Source organism: Bos mutus, chromosome 7 (genome assembly GCF_027580195.1).
Source record: "Bos mutus isolate GX-2022 chromosome 7, NWIPB_WYAK_1.1, whole genome shotgun sequence".
NCBI lineage: Eukaryota > Metazoa > Chordata > Mammalia > Artiodactyla > Bovidae > Bos > Bos mutus.
Genome location: NC_091623.1, coordinates 43,424,918 through 43,448,453, shown reverse-complemented (window position 1 = coordinate 43,448,453; position 23,536 = coordinate 43,424,918). Strand labels below are relative to the sequence as shown.

The window sequence follows — 23,536 nt, the reverse complement described above, 5'->3', positions numbered from 1 at the left end:
TTCTGTGTGTCTAGAGCCTGGTGCGGTGTCCCTCTCTAGGCATGTCTGGGTTTTTGCTTTTGTGACTCTGGGTGTATCTTTGTGGGTGTCACTCTGGGTAGATCTCAGGGTGTCTCTGGCTCTACCTCTGTCTTTCATTATTTCTTGGACATGTGTGTCTCTGTGCATAGTGTCTCTATGGGTATGAATGGCACACATGTGCCAGTGCCTGAGTGTGCATCTCTGGCTGTGTGTGTCTTGGGTGTATCTGGGTATTTCTCCTGTGTACATTTGTATGTATGTGCCTGTACATTTGTATGTATGTGTGTTTCTTTGCACTGAGTGTATCTGTAGCCCTCTGTGTCTGGGTGTTTCCATGTACTGGGTGTGTGTTTTTGCTCACTGAGCATATCTCTGTGCATGGGATGACTGTGTGTGTCCCTTTGCCCTGGGATTCTCTGTATCTTCATGGGGAGCATCTGTGTCCCTCTGGGCTGAGGAGGTCCCTGTCTCGCCCCCACTGCAGTGTCCAGCTGGCTACACTGGTGACAACTGTGAGGATGATGTAGACGAGTGTGCCTCCCAGCCCTGCCAGCATGGGGGCATCTGCATTGACCTCGTGGCCCACTATCTCTGCTCCTGTCCTCCAGGGACACTGGGTAGGCCAGGACCAGGGTTTGGGGACAGGTGGGGAGGCTGGGTTTCTGAGCCCTCCTGATGTTCCCCATCCCCCATCCCCCTAGGCGTGCTCTGCGAGATTAATGAGGATGACTGTGGCCCAGGCCCAGCCCTGGACCTGGGGCCCCGGTGCCTGCACAATGGTACCTGCGTGGATCTGGTGGGTGGTTTCCGCTGCACCTGCCCCCCAGGATACACTGGCCTGCGCTGTGAGGGGGACATCAATGAGTGTCGCCCAGGTGCCTGCCATGCGGCACATACCCGGGACTGCCTGCAGGACCCAGGTGGGGGCTTCCGCTGCCTGTGTCACCCTGGCTTCACAGGTGAGCATGGGAAGAGGGGGCTGGCCTGGGATCCTGCCTGTGTTCCCCACAGGCAGCTGATCCACTCCCTTCTGCTTGCCCAGGTCCCCGCTGTCAGACTGTCTTGTCTCCCTGTGAGTCTCAGCCTTGCCAGCATGGAGGCCAGTGCCGTCCTAGCCCGGGCCCTGGGGGTGTGCTGACCTTCTCTTGCCACTGCATCCCGGTAGGTGGTAGGTGGGGGTGGCCGGTGGTAACAGGGTCTCTGGAAGCAGGTAGGGATGGGGGGTAGGGGGCGTGGCCTCATGGGAAGGTGAGGCTTTTAGGGGACAAGAAGTGGAAGAGGATTTCTGGGAAATGTTGAAATTACCTGGAGGTTGTGTGTGTGTGTCTCTCCGGAATTTGGAGTTGCGGCCTCTTGGGAAAGCTTGGGCTTACCTGTAAGGTGGGGCTGGCAGTGGGAGCCGGGAGAGGTTGGGCCAGACCTCGGGAGATCAGAGGCACAACCTTTCCCAAGTTCTGATCCTCCATATTTCCTTTCCTCTCCCCCTTCAACCCTCAATGCGCTTCTCCACCTTTCCATTTCTCTCACCTTCCCTATTTTCTCCTTCCCTTCTCTCTCCCCCTCTATATCCCCTGCCCCTGCGCTCTTTTCTCCCCTCCCCGCAACCAACCCACAGCCGTTCTGGGGCCCGCGTTGCGAGCGGGTGGCACGCTCCTGCCGGGAGCTGCAGTGCCCCGTGGGTGTCCCGTGCCAGCAGACGGTCCGTGGACCGCGCTGCGCCTGCCCCCCGGGGCTGTCGGGTCCCGCCTGCCGGGGCTCCCGGGGGCTGACCCCCGGGGCCGCCAATGCCAGCTGTGTGACCTCTCCCTGCCTCCACGGGGGCTCCTGCCGCCCGGAGCCGCTCGCGCCCTTCTTCCGCTGCGCTTGCGCGTCAGGCTGGGCCGGGCCCCGCTGTGAGGTGCCCGCGACGATGCCCGAGGTATCCGTGGCGATGCCCGAGGTCCCAGAGGAGCCGGCGTGCCCGAGAGCCGCCTGCGAGGCCAAGAGCGGTGACAAGAACTGCGACCGAGAGTGCAACAGCCCCGGCTGCGGCTGGGACGGCGGCGACTGCTCGCTGAGCGTGAGCGACCCCTGGCGGCAGTGCGCGGCGCTGCAGTGCTGGCTCCTGTTCAACAACAGCCGCTGCGACCCTGCCTGCAGTTCGCCCGCCTGCCTCTACGACAACTTCGACTGCCGCGCCGGCGGCCGCGAGCGCACCTGCAAGTGAGTCCGTCCTCAGTCTGGGTCTTGTCTGTCCATGTGCCACATCTGACCACCCATGGGCCCTGCTTCTCTGTTGTCCATCCATTTGCCTTGATCTGTCAGTCCGTCCTCAGTCTGTCTGTTGGGCTGTCCCTTCGTTTGCCCTGTTTCTTGGTGTACTTTGTCCATCTGCGTGCAGTTTGTCTGTCTGTGCCCCTCACCTAGCCATCCACGTGCCATTTATGCCTGTCTGCCTGTCTTCCCATTCTTGTGCTCTGTCTGTACATCTTCGTTCCCTGCCTATCAGCGTGGCAGTTTGTCCATCCATTAGCCCTTTCTGTTTTTCTGTCTGCCTCTGCACTCCATCCGTCCCTCTTTATACCCTGTTTGTTGGTCTTTCTGTCCATCCATGAATTCGTTTTGTCCCTCTATGCACCCAGCTGTCTGTCTGCACCCCTGCTTGTCCATCCTCGGACCTCACCTGTCCATTTGTCTGTCTCTATGCCAGTCTGTCTCTCTATGTGCCCCATCTGTCCATCTGCACACCTTTGTGCCCCACCTGTTCATTCATGTGCCCCTTCTGTCCTTATGTCCACCCATGCGTGTTTTTGCCCCTCTATATGCCCATCTATCCATGGCCCTGCTGGTCTTTCCCTGCCCCTCTTCTGACCTTCTCAGTCTGTTCATGAGGCCTGTCTATCTGTCTCATACATTCTATGTATTCATCCATATTCTCTGCCCTGTCTGACCCTCTGTCCCTCTGTCTCCCCCGTCTCATTCTGCTCCAGCCATCCTGGCCTTTTTTCCAGTCTTTAGATTCCCCAGGCTTGGTCCCATCTCAGGGCGTTTGCACTGGCTGTCCGCTCTGCCGGGATGCTGTCCTTCAGGAAGTCACATGGCTCCTCCCTCATCTCCTTCAAGTCTTTGCTCAAGCACAAGTCTCTCCGTGAACACCTTCCTGGCCACCCACAGCACTTCCTCTGCTTAATTTCTTCCCTTAGCATTTAATTCGTGTGTGTGTATGTTTACATTTAGCCTTTATTGTTGTGTAATCAAAATACTGTATGTTCTGCTCATTCATCATTTTTAATATATGTCTCTGCCCATTGTAATGACAGCTTCAAGTGGGTAAGGTTTTGTGTTGGGGCCATATCCTTAGTGGACTTCCCCAGTAGCTCAGTCGGTAAAGAATCTGCCTGCAATGCAGGAGACCTGGATTTGATCCCTGGGTGGGAAAGATTCCCTGGAAAAGGGAAAGCTACTCACTTCCGTATTCCTGCCTGGAGGATTCCATGGACAGAGGAGCCTGGCAGACCACCATCCATGGGATCTCAAAGAGTTAGACACGACTGAGTGACTAAGGTTTTTCACTTCACTCATATCCTTAGCTCCTATAACTGCGCTCAGCACCTAGGATGCAGTTGTCAATAGTTACTGACTTATTAATAATTGTATAGCAACTGGCTGGTTTTGCAGAAAGCCTGATACATTCCACAGGCATGTGGATACGTTCCAGTTCTCTGCTCCCTGAGGAATCTTGGGTGCTTTGTGGTGTATTCGGGCAGCGTGGGGCAAGGTGGGGGCATGTGGGGTGGGGGGTGGGAGTTGGGGGAGAGGCTCCCTTGACCCAGCCCTCCTCCTCCCCCAGCCCAGTGTATGAGAAGTACTGCGCGGACCACTTCGCTGACGGCCGCTGCGACCAGGGCTGCAACACGGAGGAGTGCGGCTGGGATGGCCTGGACTGTGCGGGTGAGGTGCCGGCCCTGCTGGCCCGAGGCGTCCTGGTGCTCACAGTGCTGCTGCCGCCAGAGGAGCTGCTGCGCTCCAGCGCCGACTTCCTGCAGCGGCTCAGCGGCATCCTGCGCACCTCGCTACGCTTCCGTCTGGACGAGAATGGCCAGGCCATGGTCTTCCCTTACCACCGGCCGGGGCCTGGCGCTGAATCCCGGAACCGGCGGGAGCTGGCCCCTGAGGTGATTGGGTGAGTGACTCCAGCCCCAGGGGAGCCGTGGGGGGCGCATGCAGATGCTAGGGAAGGGGCACCATTCACAAGGCCTTGTGCGTTTGCTGTGCTGTGCTTAGTCTCTCAGTCATGTCTGACTCTTTGCGATCCCATGGACTGTAGCCTGCCTGGCTCCTCTTGTCCATGGGGATTTTCCAGGCAAGAATACTGGAGTAGGTTGACATGCCCTCCTCCTGGGGATCTTCCCAACCCAGGGCTGGAACCCAGGTCTCCCGCATTGCAGGCAGATTCTTTACCAGCTGAGCTACCAGGGAAGCCCCTTGTGCGTTTTACTTCCCTTAACATCTGGGAAACACTATTCTAGCTATTTTTTAAGTTCCCTTCAAACTGTAAAACTCTGTGGCTGAACTTGGCTTTATTCCGGAAATATCTGATAAAGCACCTAATAGGTTTCAGGCACTGGGTTAGGTCTTTAGTCCAGTTATGTTTTCACTGATTTCACTGCTTAGGAAATGCCCGGCGTGTGGGAGGGCCTTCTTGGTGGTACATACAGAGTCATGTAATACATATAATACACACATCTCAGCCTCAGCACCATTGACATCTGAGGCCAGGTCATTCTTTACTGTGAGGGGCCGTCTGTCTTGTGCACTGTAGGATGTCTGGCATCTTCCCTGGCCTTTCCCCACTGGATGCAGGCAACAGATCTCCCCCCTCCCAGATGTGACAACCGGAAATGCCTTCAGACATGGGCAATGGTCCTTTGGGGAGCAGAAGAAGAGCCCCCTCCTGACCCCTGTCTGCACCCCAGGCCCTCACTGAACCCCCTGATCCTATGCGCTATGAGCTCCAATACCACCTCTGGCTCTAACTTGCCCATTTTGTTTTAATTTTTTATTTTTTAACTTATAAAGTTTATAGTGAAATAAAAGTCGCTCAGTCGTGTCTGACTCTTTGCGACCCCATGGACTATAGAGTCCATGGAATTCTCCAGGACAGAATACTGGAGTGGGTAGCCTTCCCCTTTTCCAGGGGATCTTCCCAACACAGGGATTGAACCCAGGTCTCCTGCATTGCAGGCAGATTCTTTACCAGCTGAGCCACAAGGGAAGCATATAGGAGAGTTGTAAAATAAAAAACAAAGTTACATGTATTTCCATTATATATTATGGGCTTTCCAGGTGGTGATAGTGGTAAAGAACCCTCTTGCCAATGCAGGAGATGTAAGAGACATGGGTTCAATCCCTGGGTCAGGAAGATCCCCTATAGAAGGGCATGTCAACCCACTCTGGTATCCTTGCCTAGAGAATTCCATGGACAGAGGAGTCTGGCGGGCTACAGTTCATTGGGGTCGCAATGAGTCGGACATGAATGAAGCCACTTAGCACGAATGTGTATATTCTGATCATTTTTAAGTAGGTAAATTATGATTTTTAGTTGGAGTTTCAGTATCAAACTCTCAAAAATTAACATAAATGGAAAATATAAAACACTCTTGCTGGTGACCTGGTGGAGGAGCCAGAGGGAGATGTGGCTTCTGAATAGGGTAGGACCCTGACACAGAGAGGAGGGCTGGAAGTCAGAGATAAGGAGCAGGACCTCTGACTGGGATGAAGGAGGTGGGTGGATGGGTGATGTGCCTGTCCTTGGCTGGGTGACTGAGTTGCTGGAAGTGTTCTCATCAAGATGAAGAAACAACGCTTCCCTGGCAGCTTAGTGGTAAAGAATCTACCTGCCAATGCAAAGAGACATCGGTTTGATCCCTGTTTTGGGAAGCTCCCACCAGCGGTGGAGGGACTAAGCTCGTGCACCACAGCTGCTGAGCCCATGTTCCCTAGAGCCAAAGCTCTGCAACAAGAGACGTCAGCGGTGAGAAGCCCGCACACTGCAACTAGAGCGTAGCCCCTGTTCTCCACAACTAGAGACAAGTCCGTGGAGCAGTGAAGACTCAGCACAGCCAAAAATAAACAAGTAAAATTATTTTAAATCTCTTTTAAAAAAGATTAAGACACCAGCTCAAAATTAAGGGTCACTTTGTGACTTGTAGAGTCTGGAGGGAACTGGGGGTCTCGGGGAGACCCTCAGGAGGCAGCTAGGGTCTGAAGAGTGAGACCGAAGCACTTGGCAATCATGGTAGCCATGGAGGGACTTGAAGAAGTAGGGAGAGTTGTGGGGAACAGAAGGATGACATGGGGACACTGAGTCCTAAAGATGGGTTGAAAGAAATTAGCTCAGAAAAGAGAAGCGGAAGGAGCAGAGACAGTAGGAGACCCAGGGCTTGGGGTACTGGGTATCCTGAAGAAGGAAAAAGTTTGGAGGGTTGCGTTCCTGGAAGCAGAGCCTGAGATTCAGATATATGCAATGTATTGAAAGGGTGCTCTGGGTAGATAGGGGATGAGGGAGGCAGGATGGGACAGGGGCAGGAACTGAGGCAGGAGGGAGCCTCAGCCAGGATCGGGCCACAGCCTGATCCCTTGGAGAGCTCTGGAGGATAAAGTTGGTCCTGCCTTGAGACAAAAGGGCCAGCTTTTGTACACATCAGTCAATCCCTGGCCTAGGGCTTCCCTAAGTGGTGTCACCTCCCAAGTGAAGGGCTCCCCACTTTGCTGAGGCCAGTTCTCTGGGGGAAGGAACAGCTGTCAACTGTTAGAAGCCAGTGCTCATAGCAGGCAGGAGATGGATATACCAGCCTGAGAAAGGAGATATTGATGGGAAAACAGTGGCCATTGGATTCATGACTTAGAGGACACTGGTGACCACAGCAAGACTGGCTTGGGAATTGACAAAGAACTTTAAGCATATGCAAAAACAGATCAGGGTTATGCACATCTAGGTACCTAGGACCAAGCATTGACAATGAACGCATAAGGCCATTCTTTATATATATATTTATATCTTTGGCTTCACTGGGTCTTAGTGGCACACGGGATCTTTGATCTTCTTTGCGGGGTCTTTAGTTGTGGCATGTGGGATCTAGTGCCCTGACCAGGAACTGAACCCAGGCCTCCTGCGCTTGGCGCTGGGAGTCTTAGCCATTGGATTATGAGGGAAGCCCCCCATATGGCCATTCCTGTTTCATATATAGTCCCTTCGATTGTCTTAGTTCCCATGCTATGTCAAAATAATTCCTAGATAGTGCGTCACTTCATATGTAGACATTTCAGCATGCTTCTCTAAACACATAAGCTCTCTTCTTAAAAGCACTGTAATACCGTGATCACAGCTAAAAAATAAATATCCTTAATATCACCAAATATATCATAAGTGGATTTAAAAAAACGATAGTTTGAGGGGATGTGGCAGGATTGGATGCCGGATGGGAGTTAGTGGTGACCTGGTGAGTAGAGATGCTCTTCTGAGCGAGGTGTGGGGAGGTGGGCGGGGCCTAGGGCGGGGCTTCTGGCAGTGCCTGCTGAGCCTCCTGTCCCTCCACTGTGTCTCTGCAGCTCTGTAGTGATGCTGGAGATTGACAACCGTCTGTGCCTGCAGTCACCGGAGAACGACCACTGTTTCCCTGATGCTCAGAGCGCGGCGGACTATTTGGGAGCGTTGTCGGCGGTGGAGCGCCTCGACTTCCCCTACCCACTGCGGGCGGCGCGGGGTGAGGCCCCGCCCGAGATAGGGAGATGAGGGTGGGCCTGGACCCCTGGTAAAGACCCCCTGCTTCCTGCCCGCAGGGGAGCCAGTGGAGCTGCCGGAACCAAGCGTGCCGCTGTTACCGCTGCTGGCGGCCAGCGGCATCTTCCTGTTGGTCCTCCTGGTTCTCGGCGTCATGGTGGCCCGCCGCAAGCGTGAGCACAGCACCCTCTGGTTCCCCGAGGGCTTTGCACTGCACAAGGATGTGGCCGTGGGACACAAGGGCCGGCGGGAACCCGTGGGCCAAGACGCGCTGGGCATGAAGTGAGGACCCTACCCGATCCCTCATCCGGTCCCTGACTATGGCGGGGCCTGAGCTCTTGAGCCCACCGTCACCTGACTCTGACCTCTGACCCCTACCTGACCCTAACTTCAGACTCCAGCTTGGACATCAGTGTTTGTCTCCTTGACCAACGACTCCATAATCCCTAAGGGATCACCCCTGATTTGTGACCCTGGATCCCCTTTCCTATGGTCCAGTTCCCTGACTCAGATCCTTCTGTGACAACCCCCTCCCCCAACCCCAGCCTCTCAGACTTCACCCTGATATGTGTTCCCACATGACCGTGGACCTCATGACCTCTGTCTGCACCCCAACCCCTCACTGGACCCCCTGATCCTATCCTCTGTGAGCCCCAGTACCACCTCTGGCTCTAACCTACCCTGACTTTTTTTGTTTTGTTTTAATTTTTTATTTTTTAATTTATGAAAGTATGATAGCACGTTTACAGAAGACTTGGGAAATACAGAAGAAAGTTACATATAATTCCACTGTATATTACAATTATTTTTTAAGTAGATAAATTAAGATTTTTCATTGGAGTTTCAATATCAAGCTCTCAAAAAATTAACAGAATGAATAGACAGAAAAGCAGAGGGATATGGTAGACCTGAAAAGCAGTATGAGCCAATTCAACATAATTAAGATTATACAATTTTCATACAACAGCAGGGTACAAAATCTTCAAGTTCCCATAGACTATAAACCAGGAGATACTGGCCCATACCCAGGGTCATAAAACAAGGTGCAAAAGTGTCATGGTCTAAAGGTATTGAAATCATATAGAGTCTGTTCTCTTGTTACTGGAATCATGTTAGAAATCAATATCAAAAGAAATTGAAAATAACCCACATATTTATAAGAGCACTGTGACATTTACCGAGAGATCTTTGACTTAGCTATTGAAAGCCTCAAGAATAACCTACCCTGACTCTTGACCTGACCTCTCTTTCCACCCCAACTCAGTGCTCATTCCCCATGATCCTCAGTCCTGGCCTTGGCCATGATCTCCACCTCCCTGACCGGCCCCTCAAGACTCCAGCCCCACCCTGTCCTAACCCCTGAATTTACCTCTCCTGTGACCCTCTGCCCTCTGCTCCCTCTCCACAACCTCTTTATTCCTGGCTACATCTCTCACCTGCTATGAGGATAACTCTGTCTTCCATGACCTATGATGTCATCTGCTGTAACCCATGCTGTATGCCTGTGACCCTCACCTGTCCCATAGACATCTATCTGCTCTGACCTCTGACTCCACTCCTGTCCCTTCCCCAGTTCCACCTGACTGTCACCCATCACAACCCCTGACAGTACCCCCTGCAACCTTGACCGCATCCTGCATCCCATCCTTGGACCCTATCTCTTGACCCTGAGTACCCTGCCCCTGCTGACCGCATTGTCCCTTCTCCCCTCCCCTTTCCCACTGTCCCCACAGGAACATGGCCAAGGGTGAGAGTCTGATGGGGGAGGTGGCCACCGACTGGATGGACACAGAGTGCCCAGAGGCCAAGCGACTGAAGGTTGTGTTCCCTCCTGTGACCCCTGCCCTCAGGGTCCTGGGTGGGGGCCCAGTGGTCAGTGGGAGAGCCAGGGGAACAGTCACGGCAACCACCCCATCCTGCTCCTGGCGTCTTTCCAGAGGGGATCCTGTATCCCAGAGAGTGACTCTGCATTCTCTCTGATGTGGCCACCTTAGTCCAGCGTGCCCAGCCTGAGAACACCCCCAGCTAGTCTTTTCCTGTCCAGGGGCCACGCCGATGGGCCCTGTCTTTGTCAGCGAGAGTTGCCATAATGAAATACTGCAGACTGAGTGGCTCAAACAACAGACACTTATTTTTCTCACACCTCTGGAGGCTGGGGCTTCCCAGGTGGCACTGATGGTATAAAGAACCTGCCTGCTAGTGCAGGAGAGGCAGGAGATGTGGGTCCAGTCCCTGGGTCGGGAAGATCCCCTGGAGGAGGGCATGGCAACCCACTCCAGAATTCTCTCCTGGAGAATCCCATGGACAGAGGAGCCTGCTGGGCTCCATAGGGTTGCACAGAGTTGGACACGACTGAAGCGACTTAGCAGGCACAGATACACACTGGAGGCTGTAAGTCCAGGATCAGTGCGCTGGCAGGATTGGCTCTTGGTGAGGACTTCTTATCTTGCAGAATGCCTCTTCTCACTGTGTCCTCAGATGACCTTTCCTCTTCGTGTGCAGAGAATGAGGGAGAACTGTGGTGTCTCTTCCTCTTCCACTGGTCCTGTTGGATTAGGGCTCCACCCTTAAGATCTTATTTAACCGTAATTACTTCCTTAAAGGCTCTGTCTCTAAATATAGTCGTGTTGGGGGATTAGGCCTTCATCATACGATTTTTGTTGTTGTTCAGTCGCTAAGTCGTGTCTGATTTGGCGACCCCATGGACTGTAGCACGCCAGGCTTCCCTGTCCTTCACCATCTCCCTGAGTTTGCTCAAATTCATGTCCATTGAGTTGGTGATGCCATCCTACCATCTCATCCTCTGTCATCCCCTTCTCCTCCTGCCTATGTTTTAATGTTTGTTAGAATGGATACTTCTGTTGCAAATGACAGCCAAAGAAATCTGCTTACCCCAGGCTTTTTTTTTTCTTTCTTTCTCATCCAAAAGTGGGTGTTAAGTATATGGTGTAGAATGTTTATGTGGGTCTTGTGAAATTATTGCATCATCTCTTTTTTTTTTTTAAGTTAATTAATTAGTCCTTGGCAATGCTGGATCTTTGTTGCTTTGAGTGGGCTTTCTCTAGTTGTGGTGACCAGGGCTACTCTCTAGTTATGGTGGGCAGGCTTCTCATCACGGTGGCTTCTCTTGTTGCAGAGCATAGGCTCTAGGGTCGAGGGCTCAGTAGTTGTGGCGCCCAGGCTTAGTTACTCCGAGGCATAGTGAATCTTCCTGGACCAGGCATCAAACCCATGTCCCTGCATTGGCAGGCGGAGTCTTAACTATTGGGCCACCAGGGAAGTCCCTGACTGCATCATCTTGATTTTACCAATGAGAAGCTCAGAATTCTAGGATTACAAGCCTACTAAATGACTGTGTCAGACACTGAATCCACATTGAAGGGTGTCCCATCCTCCAGGACCTTTTCTGGTTACCTGTCCGTCACCTGGCTGTCCTTTTTTATGAAATTAAACTCCCCACCTGGGTCCTTAAGTTCAGATCTAATTTGATCAGGCTCTGTTTAGTCTTGCTGTGTGTGCTCAGTCGCTCAGTCATGTCCGACTCTTTTCAACCCCCATGGGCTGTAGCCCGCTAGGTCCATTCCAGTTCTTACCAAGGGATTTCCCAGGTAAGAACTGGAATGGGTTGCCATTTCCCACTGAAACACCTGGGAAGCCCCTATCAAGCAGGATGTTAATGGCTTCTCGGCACCTGCCGTGTGTGCATCTCTGTGAGAGAAATCTGTGAGAATGCCCAGATGGTTCCTCTGTGTCTCCCAATTCCTTGTGAGAACCTGGGTGCTTGTGCCTCCAGGTGGAGGAGCCTGGTATGGGGACTGAGGACGCTGTGGATTGCCGCCAGTGGACTCAACACCACCTGGTTGCGGCCGACATCCGCGTGGCACCAGCCATGGCCTTGACACCGCCGCAGGGCGACGCAGATGCGGATGGCATGGATGTCAACGTGCGCGGTCCAGGTCAGTGATGGCGCCCCTGCCTCCAGAATGCCCTTGATCCATCCTGCTCATGAGAGGTTCCATCTGAGTCTGTGCTCTGGGAACAGCTGGGTGTGTCTGGCTGTCTGTCAGTGGGTTAATCAGTCCTGTTAATCAGGACTCTTGGTTGTAAGTGATAATAGCCCAACTCAAGCTAACTTAAGTAAAACAAACGATTTACTGGCTCTTGTAAACAGAAGCTTCAGGCACATTTGGATCCTGGACTTGTCAGCTTTTGGTTCCAGTCCAGGCAGTCTTTCTCCTGCAGGCATTACACAACCTTTTTCTCATCTGTAACAGCAAAAGTCCCAAGATGAGGGTTTTTGTTTTTTTTTTTTTTTAATGTAACTGATATGTTTAAATTTAATGTACACATTCTTGTTGATGCTCAAACTATTGTATCTTTGGCCAATGAAAGCTATTTATTTTTTTTAAAATTTTTGGCTGCACTGGGTCTTCGTTGCAGTGTGTGGGCTCTTTGTTGCTGCTCACAGGTCTTCTCTAGTTGCAGTGCAGGAGCTTCTCGTTGCCGCGGCTTCTCCTGCTGCGGAGCACGCCTCTAGGGTACCCAGGCTCAGTAGTTGTGGCACACGGGCTTAGTTCCTCTGCAGCATGTGGGATCTTCCCAGATTAGGGATCCAACCTGGTTCCCCTGCATTGGTCCTTAGATTCTTAGTCACTGGGCCACCAGGGAAGTCCTCCCAGGATGAGTTCTGATTGGATAGTCTAAGGTCACGTGCCCCATGTGTGAACCAATCAATGTGGCCTGGGGCCTGGAACATGCAGATTGACAGGCCTGGGCTATATGCCTGTCCCTGCAGCGGGGGTTTGCCTTTACCTAGGGCTTGAGAGGAGAAGGCGATGGCACCCTACTCCAGTACTCTTGCCTGGAAAACCCCATGGACGGAGGAGCCTGGTGGGCTGCAGTCCATGGGGTCGCTGAAGGTCAGACACGACTGAGCAACTTCACTTTCACTTTTCAGTTTCATGCATTGGAGGAAATGGCAACCCACTCCAGTGTTCTTGCCTGGAGAATCCCAGGGATGGTGGAGCCTGGTGGGCTGCCGTCTATGGGGTCACACAGAGTCGGACATGACTGAAGCGACTTAGCAGCAGTAGCAGCAGGGCTTGAGATAGGAGAAGGCGATGGCACCCCACTCCAGTGCTCTTGCCTGAAGAATCCCATGGACGGAGGAGCCTGGTAGGCTGCAGTCTATGGGGTTGAGGAGAGTCGGACACGACTGAGCGACTTCACTTTCACTTTTCACTTTCATGAGTTGGAGAAGGAAATGGCAACCCACTCCAGTGTTCTTGCTTGGAGAATCCCAGGGACGGGGGAGCCTGGTGGGCTGCCGTCTCTGGGGTCGCACAGAGTTGGACACGACTGAAGTGACTTAGCAGCAGCAGCAGCAGCAGGGCTTGAGATATGCAGATGACACCACCCTTATGGCAGAAAGTCAAGAGGAACTAAAAAGCCTCTTGATGAAAGTGAAAGAGGAGAGTGATAAAGTTGGCTTAAAGCTCAACATTCAGAAAACGAAGATCATGGCATCTGGTCCCATCACTTCATGGGAAATAGATGGGGAAACAGTGGAAACAGTGTCAGACTTTATTTTTTGGGGCTCCAAAATCACTGCAGATGGTGACTGCAGCCATGAAATTAAAAGACGCTTACTCCTTGGAAGAAAAGTTATGACCAACCTAGATAGCATATTGAAAAGCAGAGACATTACTTTGCCAACAAAGGTCCGTCTAGTCAAGGCTATGGTTTTTCCAGTGGTCATGTATGGATGTGAGAGTTGGACTGTGAAGAAAGCTGAGCACCGAAGAATTGATGCTTTTGAACTGTGGTGTTGGAGAAGACTCTTGAGAGTCCCTTGGACTGCAAGGAGATCCAACCAGTCCATTCTAAAGGAGATCAGCCCTGCGTGTTCTTTGGAAGGACTGATGCTAAAGCTGAAACTCCAGTGCTTTGGCCACCTCATGCGAAGAGTTGACTCATTGGAAAAGACTCTGATGCTGGGAGAGATTGGGGGCAGGAGGAGAAGGCTCCTTCTCCTGTGATTCATGGGGTCGCAAAGAGTTGGACACGACTGAGCGACTGAACTGAACTGAGGCCTTGAGAATGGAGAATGGGGGTGCTAGTGGCTTCCTAAGGGAAAGAAGGGCAAGTGCTCTTGCAGAGTAGAGCAGACCATGGTGTCTGAATCCTCTGGGGTCTGTCTTTGTCACATTTTATAATATGCCTCCTGCAGTTCTGATTTGCTTTCGCTCCAAATGACTCGCACCTGTGGCTGTCTTTTGACTCCCATTAGGCCCCCACGTACTTGGTATTTTATGTCCCTCGGTGCAGCTCCTAAGCAGTGGATGCAGGTATATGAAAGGCTCAGCTCCTTTGTCTCAAGCTGGATTACAACTCTGGGTACAACTCAGCTTTCAGAGTCCCCCTTTGGGATCAGGCTGAAATGTTGTTGTTGTTCAGACTCGTGTCTGACTCTTCCCGACCCCATGGACTGCAGCACACCAGTCTTCCCTGTCCTTCACTGTCTCCCGAAGTTTGCTCAAACTCATGTCCATTGAGTTGGTGATGCCATCCAACCATCTCATTCTCTGTTGCCCCCTTCTCCTCCTGCCCTCAGTCTTTCCCAACATGAGGGTCTTTTCCAGTGAATCAGCTCTTCGCATCAGGTGGTCAAAGTATTGGAGGTTAAGCTTCAGCAGCAGTCCTTCCACTGAATATTCAGGGTTGATTTCCTTTAGGATGGACTGGTTTGATCTCCTTGCTCCAGCACCATGATTCAAAAGCATCAATTCTTGGGTGCTCAGCCTTCTTCATGGTCCAACTCTCCCATCTGTACATGACTCCTGGAAAAACCATAGCTTTGACTAGATGACCTTTGTTGACAAAGTGAAATAACTCAGGCTGAAATAACTCTCCAGGAATGTGGTCATCGTCCACTTGCTTGACTTTATTCCTCCCTCGTTCTGTGTACCCTACTGCTTAGGAGGCCTCCTGCCACAAACCAAATGCCTGTAAAGCCTCATCCTGGGTTGGCTCCGAAGTACCTGACACACAAGTGTGTGTGTGTGTGTGTGTGTGCACGTGTGCGTGTGTGTGATGGGAGGTTTGGCCCTTCGATCATGTACTTCCCCACATCCCACTTCCCCCTAATGCAGTGCGCTTCCTCCTAATACAGTGTCATATTCCCTGGGAAGGCCCTGTGTCTGCCTCCTTTCTGACACACTCCTGGTCCCTGCAGATGGCTTCACCCCTCTAATGCTGGCCTCCTTCTGCGGGGGAGCCCTGGAGCCAATCCCAACTGAGGAGGACGAGGCAGAAGACACATCAGCCAGCATCATCTCAGACCTGATCTGCCAAGGGGCACAGCTTGGGGCTCGGACTGACCGCACTGGTGAGACGGCCCTGCACCTGGCTGCCCGCTATGCCCGGGCTGACGCGGCCAAGCGGCTGCTGGACGCTGGGGCAGACACCAATGCCCAGGACCACTCTGGCCGCACCCCCCTGCACACAGCTGTCACTGCTGATGCCCAGGGTGTCTTCCAGGTGAGATCGGCTTGCCTCTTGGGACTTCAGAGCTGGGACACACATCAGACAGACTTGGATTTGAGCCCAGGTTTTGCCTGTCAGAGCTCATCTTTCTCATTTGTGAAATGAGGATATATGAGTGTACTGTCAAGTAGCTGCTCCCTGAACCCATGGGTTCCATGGGAGGCATTGGTTGGGGTCCTCAGAGGGCTTGGGAGTGCTTCTTGTTCCCTTGTTCTTGCCATGACTCCCCCTCCTGCATCCCCGTCTCCCTTAGATTCTTATCCGGAACCGCTCTACAGACCTGGATGCTCGCATGGCAGACGGCTCCACGGCACTGATCCTGGCAGCCCGCCTGGCGGTGGAGGGCATGGTGGAAGAGCTAATCGCCAGCCATGCTGATGTCAATGCTGTGGATGAGCTCGGTAGGCTGTGGTGGGTAGTGGTGGGTGGAGGCTGAGACAGTGTCACCTGGACCCTGACTTGGTCTGAACTCACTCATACCCACACTGAGACCCAGTCAGTGAAACCCATGCACTCATAACAGAGTTTCAACATGGACTTATACTCTCATACATTTATTTTTTTTTAAATGGCACCCATTAGCCTATATTGCGCTCAGTGATTTAGAAAAAGGTGCCTTTCCCCATGGGGCTTCCCAGGTGGCTCAGTGGTAAAGAATTTACCTGACAATGCAGGAGACACAGGAGACATGGGTTCGATCCCTGGGTCAAGAAGATCCCCTGGAGTAGGAAATGGCAACCCACTACAGTATTCTTGCCTGGAAAATTCCATGGACAGAGGAGCTTGGTGGGCTACAGTCCATGGCTTCACAAAGAGTCTGACAGGACTGAAGGACTGAGCAGGCAAGCATGCCATTCTGCAAGACACGTTCTTTCCATCTGCTTTGTTAGAAGATCGTACACTGGTGCCACCTGCTGGACTACTGGTGTAAAATTTGCGAATCGGCCAATCTGTAGGTGGGGATCACTTCTTGCTTGGAGGTGGCTTGCTTGCCCAACAGCAACCTGCCTTGTGTCTAGAGAACCTCACATAGACACACTCGGACTCTCAGAAACATCTTTGGAGCTGGGTGTTCTCAGTCTCAGCAACGCTGACATTTGGGGGTTGGATCATCCTTTGCAGTGGGGGCCACCCTGTGCAGTGTAGCATCCTTGGTCTTGATCCATGAGATGCCAGTAGCACCCCACCTCCCAGATATGACAACCAAAAATATCTCCAGACATTGCCAAATGCCCCTTAGAGGAAAATCACCCCTGCTTTAGAAATATGGTCTAGAAGGGCGCTGGCCAATAGAACTGTCTGTGATGATGAAGTACTCTTGGTCTGTGCTGTCTAATATGGTAGCTACTGGCAACGCATGGTGATAACTCAGCGCCGAAATGTGGCTGGTATGAACAAAGAACTGAGTCTTTTATTTCACTGAATATTTTAACCTTTGTTTTGCTTTTTTTAAAAAAATAGCTGAATTGACATGTTATTCACATACCATGCAATTCATTCAAGGGTAAAATCCAGTGATTTTTTTTGTATAACCACCTGTGTGTGTGCTAAGTTGGCCTCAGTCATGTCCAACCCTTTGTGACTCCATGCACTGTAGCCCACCAGGCTCCTCTGTCCTTGGGATTCTCCAGGCAAGAATACCAAAGTGGGTTACCATGCTCTCCTCCAGGGGACCTTCCCAACCCAGGGATTGAACTTACATCTGTTATGTCTCCTGCATTGGCAGCTGGGTTCTTTACCACTAGCGCTGCCTGGGAAGCCCCCTAATATAACCACAAGGTTGTGCAAATATCATCACAATAAATTTTATTTTATTTTTTGTTACAATAAATTTTAGAATGTTTTCATCACCTGAAAAAGAAGCCTTTGCTTCTTAGCCATCACCCCTCCACACCCTCTCATTTTCTGTGGCCCTTAGATGATTGCTAATGTACTTTCTCTCTATAAAGATTTGTGTATTCTACTTTATATAAATGGAATCACACAATATGTGGTCTTTCTTGGTTGGCTCCTTTCATGATGTTTTCTAGGTTCATGAGCCTGCAAGTAGCAGGTATATGCATGGCAGCGTGTACCAGGATTACTTTTTGTTTGTTTTGTGGCCTTGCTGTAAGGTTTGCAGGGTCCCAGTTCTCTGACAGGGATTGATCCCCAGCCACAGCAGTGAAAGCCCGGAATCCTAACCACTGGGTCACTAGGGAACTCCCTCTTTTTTTAAGAAAACTATTTATTTTTGGCTGTTCTGGGTCTTCGTTGCTGGCTTTCTCTAGTTGCGGAACGTGGGCTTCTCATTGCTGTGGCTTCTCTTGGAGAGCTCGGGCTCTAGGGCTCACAGCTTTCAGTGGTTGCAGCTCCCGGGCTCTGCAGCACAGGCTCAGTAGCTGTGCTGCACAGGCTTAGTTGCTCCACCATATGTAGGATCCTCCCACACCAGAGACCGAACCCGTGTCCCCTGTGTTGCAGGGTTCTTAACCACTGGGTTCTTGACCACTAGAACACACAGAGAAACCCCCTTTTTTGTTTTTAATGACTAGGTAATACTCTGTTATATGGAGGCACCACATTTTGTGTATGCATTCATCCATTGATGGACATGTGGGTTGTTTCTGCTTTGGGGCTATTATGAATAATGCTGGTGTAGAATTCATGTATCAGTTTTTGTATGGACATGGTTTTATTTCTCTGGGATGTATCCCTATGGGCAGAATTGCTAGGTCACATGATAACTCTTTTTCACTTTCTGAGGAACTGCCAGACTGTTTTCCACAGTGGCTGCCCTATTTTTCATTCCTACCAACAGTGTATAAAACAGGTTCTGCTATCGCCACATCCTGACTGACAACTTGTTTTTCTCTCTTTTTGTACTGTCTCCCTAGTGGATGTGATTTAGTATATCAATGTGGTTTGATTTACATTTCCCTGATGGCCAATGATGTTGAGCATTTTTCCACATTTATTAGCCATTTGTATATCTTTGGAGAAATGTCTATTCAGATTCTTTGCCCATTTAAAAATTGGGTTATTTGTCTTTTTATGATTGAGTTATAAAAGTTCTTCATATATTCTAGGTAGGTCTCTTATCAAACATACAGTAGGTTTATTATATTTGTAGGTTTTCTTTCAGTGGGGACTGTACCCCACGGCATATGGGATCTTAGTTTCCCAACCAGGAATCAAACCCCCTACTCTGTGCAGTGGAAGCTTGGAGTCTTAACTATTGGACCATCAGGGAAGTTCTTGTAGGTTTTCTTTTTACTTTCTAGATGATGTCCTTGTGTGTGTTAGTCGCTCAGTCATGTCTGACTCTTTCCACCTTCTGTCCACGGAATTCTCCAGGCAAGAATACTGGAGTGGGTTGCCATTCCCTTCTGCAGGGCATCTTCCCAACCCAGGGATTGAACCTGAGTCTCCTGTGTCTCCAGCATTGCAGGCAGATTCTTTACCCATTGAGCCACTGGGCAAGCCCTTCGTTCCCCTACCAGGAAGCAAACCTCCACCCCCTACAGCGGAAGCTTGGAGTCTTAACCATTGGACTGCCAGGGAATTTCCCTATAGGTTCTCTTTTTTACTTTCTAGATGATGTCCTTACAAGCACAAAAGTTTTTTCATCTTGATTATGTCCAGTTTATCTATTTTTGTTGTTGTTGTTATTGTTGCTTGTGTTTTGGGTGTCATATCTAAGAATCCTTTGCCTAATTCAGTTCAGTTCAGTTCAGTTGCTCAGTCATGTCCGACTCTTTGCGACCCCATGAATCACAGCACGCCAGGCCTCCCTGTCCATCACCAACTCCCGGAGTTCACTCAGACTCACTTCCATTGAGTCAGTGATGCCATCCAGCCATCTCATCCTCTGTCGTCCCCTTCTCCTCCTGCCCCCAATCCCTCCCAGCATCAGTCTTTTCCAATGAGTCAACTCTTCACATGAGGTGGCCAAAGTACTGCCTAATTCAAGGTCTTGTGAAAATTTACTCCTGTGTTTCTTTCTAAATGTTTTATAGTTTGAGGTCTTACATTTAGATATTGGATTCACTTTGAATTATTTTTTGTATGTGGTGTGAGGTAGGGGTCCAACTTTGTTCTTTTGCATATGGAGATCCGGTTGTACCAGTACCATTTAAAAAAATAATTTTTTTTATTTTTGGCTGTGCTGGGTCTTCATTGCTGTGTGTGGGTTTTCTCTAGTTGCAGTGACTGGGGGCTACTCTCTAGTTGAAGTGTGTGGGCGTCTCACTGTCGTGGCTTCTCTTGTTGCAGAGCATGAGCTCTGGGCTCAAGGACATCAGTAGTTGTGGCTCCTGGGCTCTAGACCACAGGCCCAATAGTTGGGGCACACAGGCTTAGTTGCTCCAAGGCATGTGGGATCCTTCCAGACCAGGGATCAGATTTGTGTCCCCTGCACTGGCAAGCAGATTTTCCACCGCAGAGCCACCAGGGAAGCCCTCCAGCATGATCTGTTGAGAAAGTTATCCTTTCCCCATTAAACTATCTTGACACCAATTTAATGAATTAATTTATTTTTTGCTATGCTGTGAAGCTTGTGGGATCTCAGTTCCCTGACCAGGGATTGGACCTGGGCCATAGCAATGAAAGCTTGGAATCCTAACCACTAGGCTACCAGGGAACTTCTTTTTTTTTTTTTTTTGTAATTTATATAAACTAAAGAACCACATGTGACTGTGGCTGTTGCATTGGACAGCACAGCTCTACATACAACTTAGTTAGGCCCACATAATATGCCCCAAATATGGAAAGTTACACCTATAGCTGTGCACACATAGACCCAAACACAGGTACTCAGCCTACCCTCCCCCCCATCCCATCCCATATTCTAGACACTCCTGTCCTCCCCTGTGGGGGAGGGGCAGCTAATGAGCCAGGTCCTGACCTTGACCTCCCCTCACTTCCCCACAGGAAAATCGGCCTTACACTGGGCTGCAGCTGTCAACAACGTGGAGGCCACCTTGGCTCTGCTCAAAAATGGAGCCAACAAGGACATGCAGGATAGCAAGGTGAGCCCCAGCTTTTGGTTCACCTTCAGCCCTGGAACAGCCTCCACAGGCAGCAGAGAGCAGATTGGGGGAGGCTGGTGGGGACATTCACCCTGCCTGTAGCCAGTGTTCACGTGGGATCAGGGCCCAAGAGGTTCCAATAGCGGATCAGGGGAGGAAGTGTATGGCAGCTGCTGGTGACCTTGGGCAAGTTACTTAACTCTTCCGAACTTCTGTTCACATTTTTGAAATGGGGAAGCAACAGTACCCACCTCATCGCCTCTTCCAAGAATTCAGTGAGCTAATGCTTTTGTAAAGTGCTTAGAGGATCCTCAACAAAAGATAGCTATTATGACTGTTGTTTGAAAACCCTTGCAAGGTGGTATTACTCTCATTTTACAAATGGAAAAATGAGGTTCAAAAGAATGCAGGGGGTAGATTCCATCTTTATCTAAGATATCCATGTTATATTTGTTATGTATATATTTTTGCATTAATCTTAACTTTAAAAACTGCATTAAATACCATTTATTTTGATAGCAGAATTTTTCACCACCCCCTTAAATTCTGTGCCTAAGGTGAGTGCCTCACTCTCCTCACTCTAGTCCTGGCTTTGGGGCCTGAAGTTTCTTAATAGGTGCTGGATGAATAGGGCTTTAAGGAAAGAACTTGCCCAGTTTTTCATCCAGGCAGAACTGAGATTCCAATCAAGGTCTGTCTGGCTGCAGAGTATGAACTCCTAGCTCTGTTTCCCCCAGAGACTAGAGGCCTCTGTGACGTTAGGCAGGACTTAACCTGACTCTTGACCCTGACATCTTGTGGGTTCCTGGGCCCCCACAGGAAGAGACTCCACTGTTCCTGGCCGCCCGGGAGGGTAGCTTCGAGGCGGCCAAGCTGCTGCTAGACCACTTTGCCAACCGGGAGATCACAGACCACCTGGACAGGCTGCCCCGGGACGTGGCCCAGGAGAGGCTGCACCAGGACATCGTGCGCTTGCTGGACCAGCCCAGCGGGCCCCGAAGCCCCGCTGGCCCCCACGGCCTGGGGCCCTTGCTCTGTCCCCCCGGGGCCTTCCTCCCCGGCCTCAAGGTGGCGCAGTCCGGGGCTAAGAAGAGCCGGAGGCCCCCGGGGAAGGCGGGGCTGGGGGCGCAGGGCACCCGGGGGCGGGGCAAGAAGCTGACGCTGGCCTGCCCCGGGCCCTTGGCCGACAGCTCGGTCACGCTCTCGCCCGTGGACTCGCTGGACTCCCCGCGGCCCTTTGGCGGGCCCCCCGCGTCCCCTGGCGGCTTCCCCCTCGAGGGGCCCTACGCGGCCGCCACGGCCACGGCTGTGTCTCTGGCGCAGCTGGGTGGCGCGGGCCGGGCGGGTCTAGGGCGTCAGCCCCCTGGGGGCTGCGTGCTCAGCCTGGGCCTGTTGAACCCCGTGGCCGTACCCCTCGACTGGGCCCGGCTGCCCCCACCCGCCCCTCCAGGTCCCTCCTTCCTGCTGCCGCTGGCCCCGGGACCCCAGCTGCTGAACCCCGGGAATCCTGTGTCCCCCCAGGAGCGGCCCCCGCCCTACCTGGCTGCCCCAGGACACGGCGAGGAGTTCCCCGCGGTGGCTGGGGCTCACGGCAGCCCCCCCAAGGCCCGCTTCCTGCGGGTCCCCAGCGAGCACCCTTACTTGACCCCATCCCCCGAGTCCCCCGAGCACTGGGCCAGCCCCTCCCCACCCTCACTCTCGGACTGGTCTGACTCCACGCCCAGCCCGGCCACTGCCACCGGGGCCTCGGCCACAGCTGCTGGGTCCCTGTCGGCCCAGCCGCTTCCCCTGTCGGTCCCTGGCGCTCTTGCTCAGGCCCAGACCCAGCTAGGGCCCCAGCCTGAAGTCACCCCCAAGAGGCAAGTGTTGGCCTGAGGGCTCCCCAGTTCCTGAATTTTGGAAGGCTGAAGGGGCTCCCAGTCATGATTCCCCTCTCTCTCTCCCCTTTTAGTCCATTTCATTCTGTTTCTTGTTTTCTCCTGCACCCTGCTCTCCTTGCAATGTGACCAAGATAGGTCACCAGCCTAGGGCTTCAGTCTTCCTTTATTTATAAGGGGTGCAGGCTGACCCTTACACTTGGGTCCTGTGGTGAGTCTAGGACATCCGCCTGCCTCTCCCCTCATCCTGTGGCCAACACCCCCCTACCCCCATTCTCTTTTCCCCCCTTTTCTTGCCTTCTCTGGCCCCCTTCTGTCACTCCTCCTGCTCTGACACAAGTGGATTATTATTATTTTTTTTTACATTTTGTATAGAAACAAATTCATTTAAACAAACTTATTATTATTATTATTTTTTACAAAATATATATATGGAGATGCTCTCTGCCCCCCTGCAAACCCCCCCAGTGCCCCCGTGGGGCTGAGTCTGTGGGCCCATTCGGCCAAGCTGGATTCTGTGTACCAAGTACACAGGCATGACCGGGCTCCTGTGTACCAAGTACACAACCCTGGTGTGTACCAAGTAGGCACCCTTGGGCGCACCCTCCGGGGCTAGGGGTCGGGTGAGACTTGGGAGCCTCCTCCCTGCTCCACCTCCCTCACTTCACTGCATTCCAGATGGAACTTATTCTAGAGCTTTGCCCTCTGGCCCAAGAGAGCCCGCCCACAGTCCCCCCACCCCCATCCTAGGGTGTGGGCCTTCTCCCTTTGGGAGCTGGGAGGGTGGGGTGGCTGGTGGGACTATGACGACCAAGGGAGATGTGTGCATTCTACTTTGTCTCCCTGTAAACAATGGGCCTGCAGGAAGAGAAGGAGCTGCCTGCCTGGCACCTCTTCTTCCTGGTACTCCCCTGGCCCAGCCTCAGGGCAAAATAGAAGTATTTGTAGGCTATTTTTGTAATATAGCTTCTGGTCACAATCCCTGTGTAGCTAAGTCCCCAGGCCTTGCATTGTACAGCCCCCTGTTCCGTCACCACCTAATAAAGGAATAGTTAACACTCGGTGTCATTGTTGTGTGTCTAGGTGAGGAGGGGTGGTGGTAGTGTGGGGGTTTGGCCTCTTCAGCATTAACTTTGAGACAGGCTGAGACACGGGACCTGGGACCCTTTCCTGCAGTGCTTGCACCTAGACAAACATCTCCTGGAGCAATAAAATACAAAGAAACTATAAGGGACTAAAAACACCTGCAGGCATGTGTATTGGGGGCAAATTACAGACAATAAGATGTGAAAAGACCAGAAAACCCCAACTGCCGCCTCTGA

At 51.8% G+C, this 23,536-nt stretch overlaps 1 protein-coding gene across 1 annotated transcript in view; it reads left to right on the top strand.

Annotated features, from left to right (window-relative positions):
- Positions 1 to 23,272, top strand: part of NOTCH3 (notch receptor 3) — a 39,793-nt gene extending 16,521 nt beyond the window's left edge. The window contains exons 21-33 of the mRNA XM_070373217.1: positions 506 to 638; positions 723 to 980; positions 1,064 to 1,182; positions 1,637 to 2,223; positions 3,851 to 4,183; positions 7,612 to 7,766; positions 7,843 to 8,065; positions 9,517 to 9,601; positions 11,577 to 11,739; positions 15,018 to 15,322; positions 15,582 to 15,729; positions 20,240 to 20,337; positions 21,157 to 23,272. Coding sequence (XP_070229318.1) covers positions 506 to 638; positions 723 to 980; positions 1,064 to 1,182; positions 1,637 to 2,223; positions 3,851 to 4,183; positions 7,612 to 7,766; positions 7,843 to 8,065; positions 9,517 to 9,601; positions 11,577 to 11,739; positions 15,018 to 15,322; positions 15,582 to 15,729; positions 20,240 to 20,337; positions 21,157 to 22,212 — 3,663 coding nt within the window. The 3' untranslated portion in view covers positions 22,213 to 23,272. The remainder of the gene's footprint in view (positions 1 to 505; positions 639 to 722; positions 981 to 1,063; positions 1,183 to 1,636; positions 2,224 to 3,850; positions 4,184 to 7,611; positions 7,767 to 7,842; positions 8,066 to 9,516; positions 9,602 to 11,576; positions 11,740 to 15,017; positions 15,323 to 15,581; positions 15,730 to 20,239; positions 20,338 to 21,156) is intronic.
- The last annotated feature ends 264 nt before the right edge of the window (positions 23,273 to 23,536 follow it).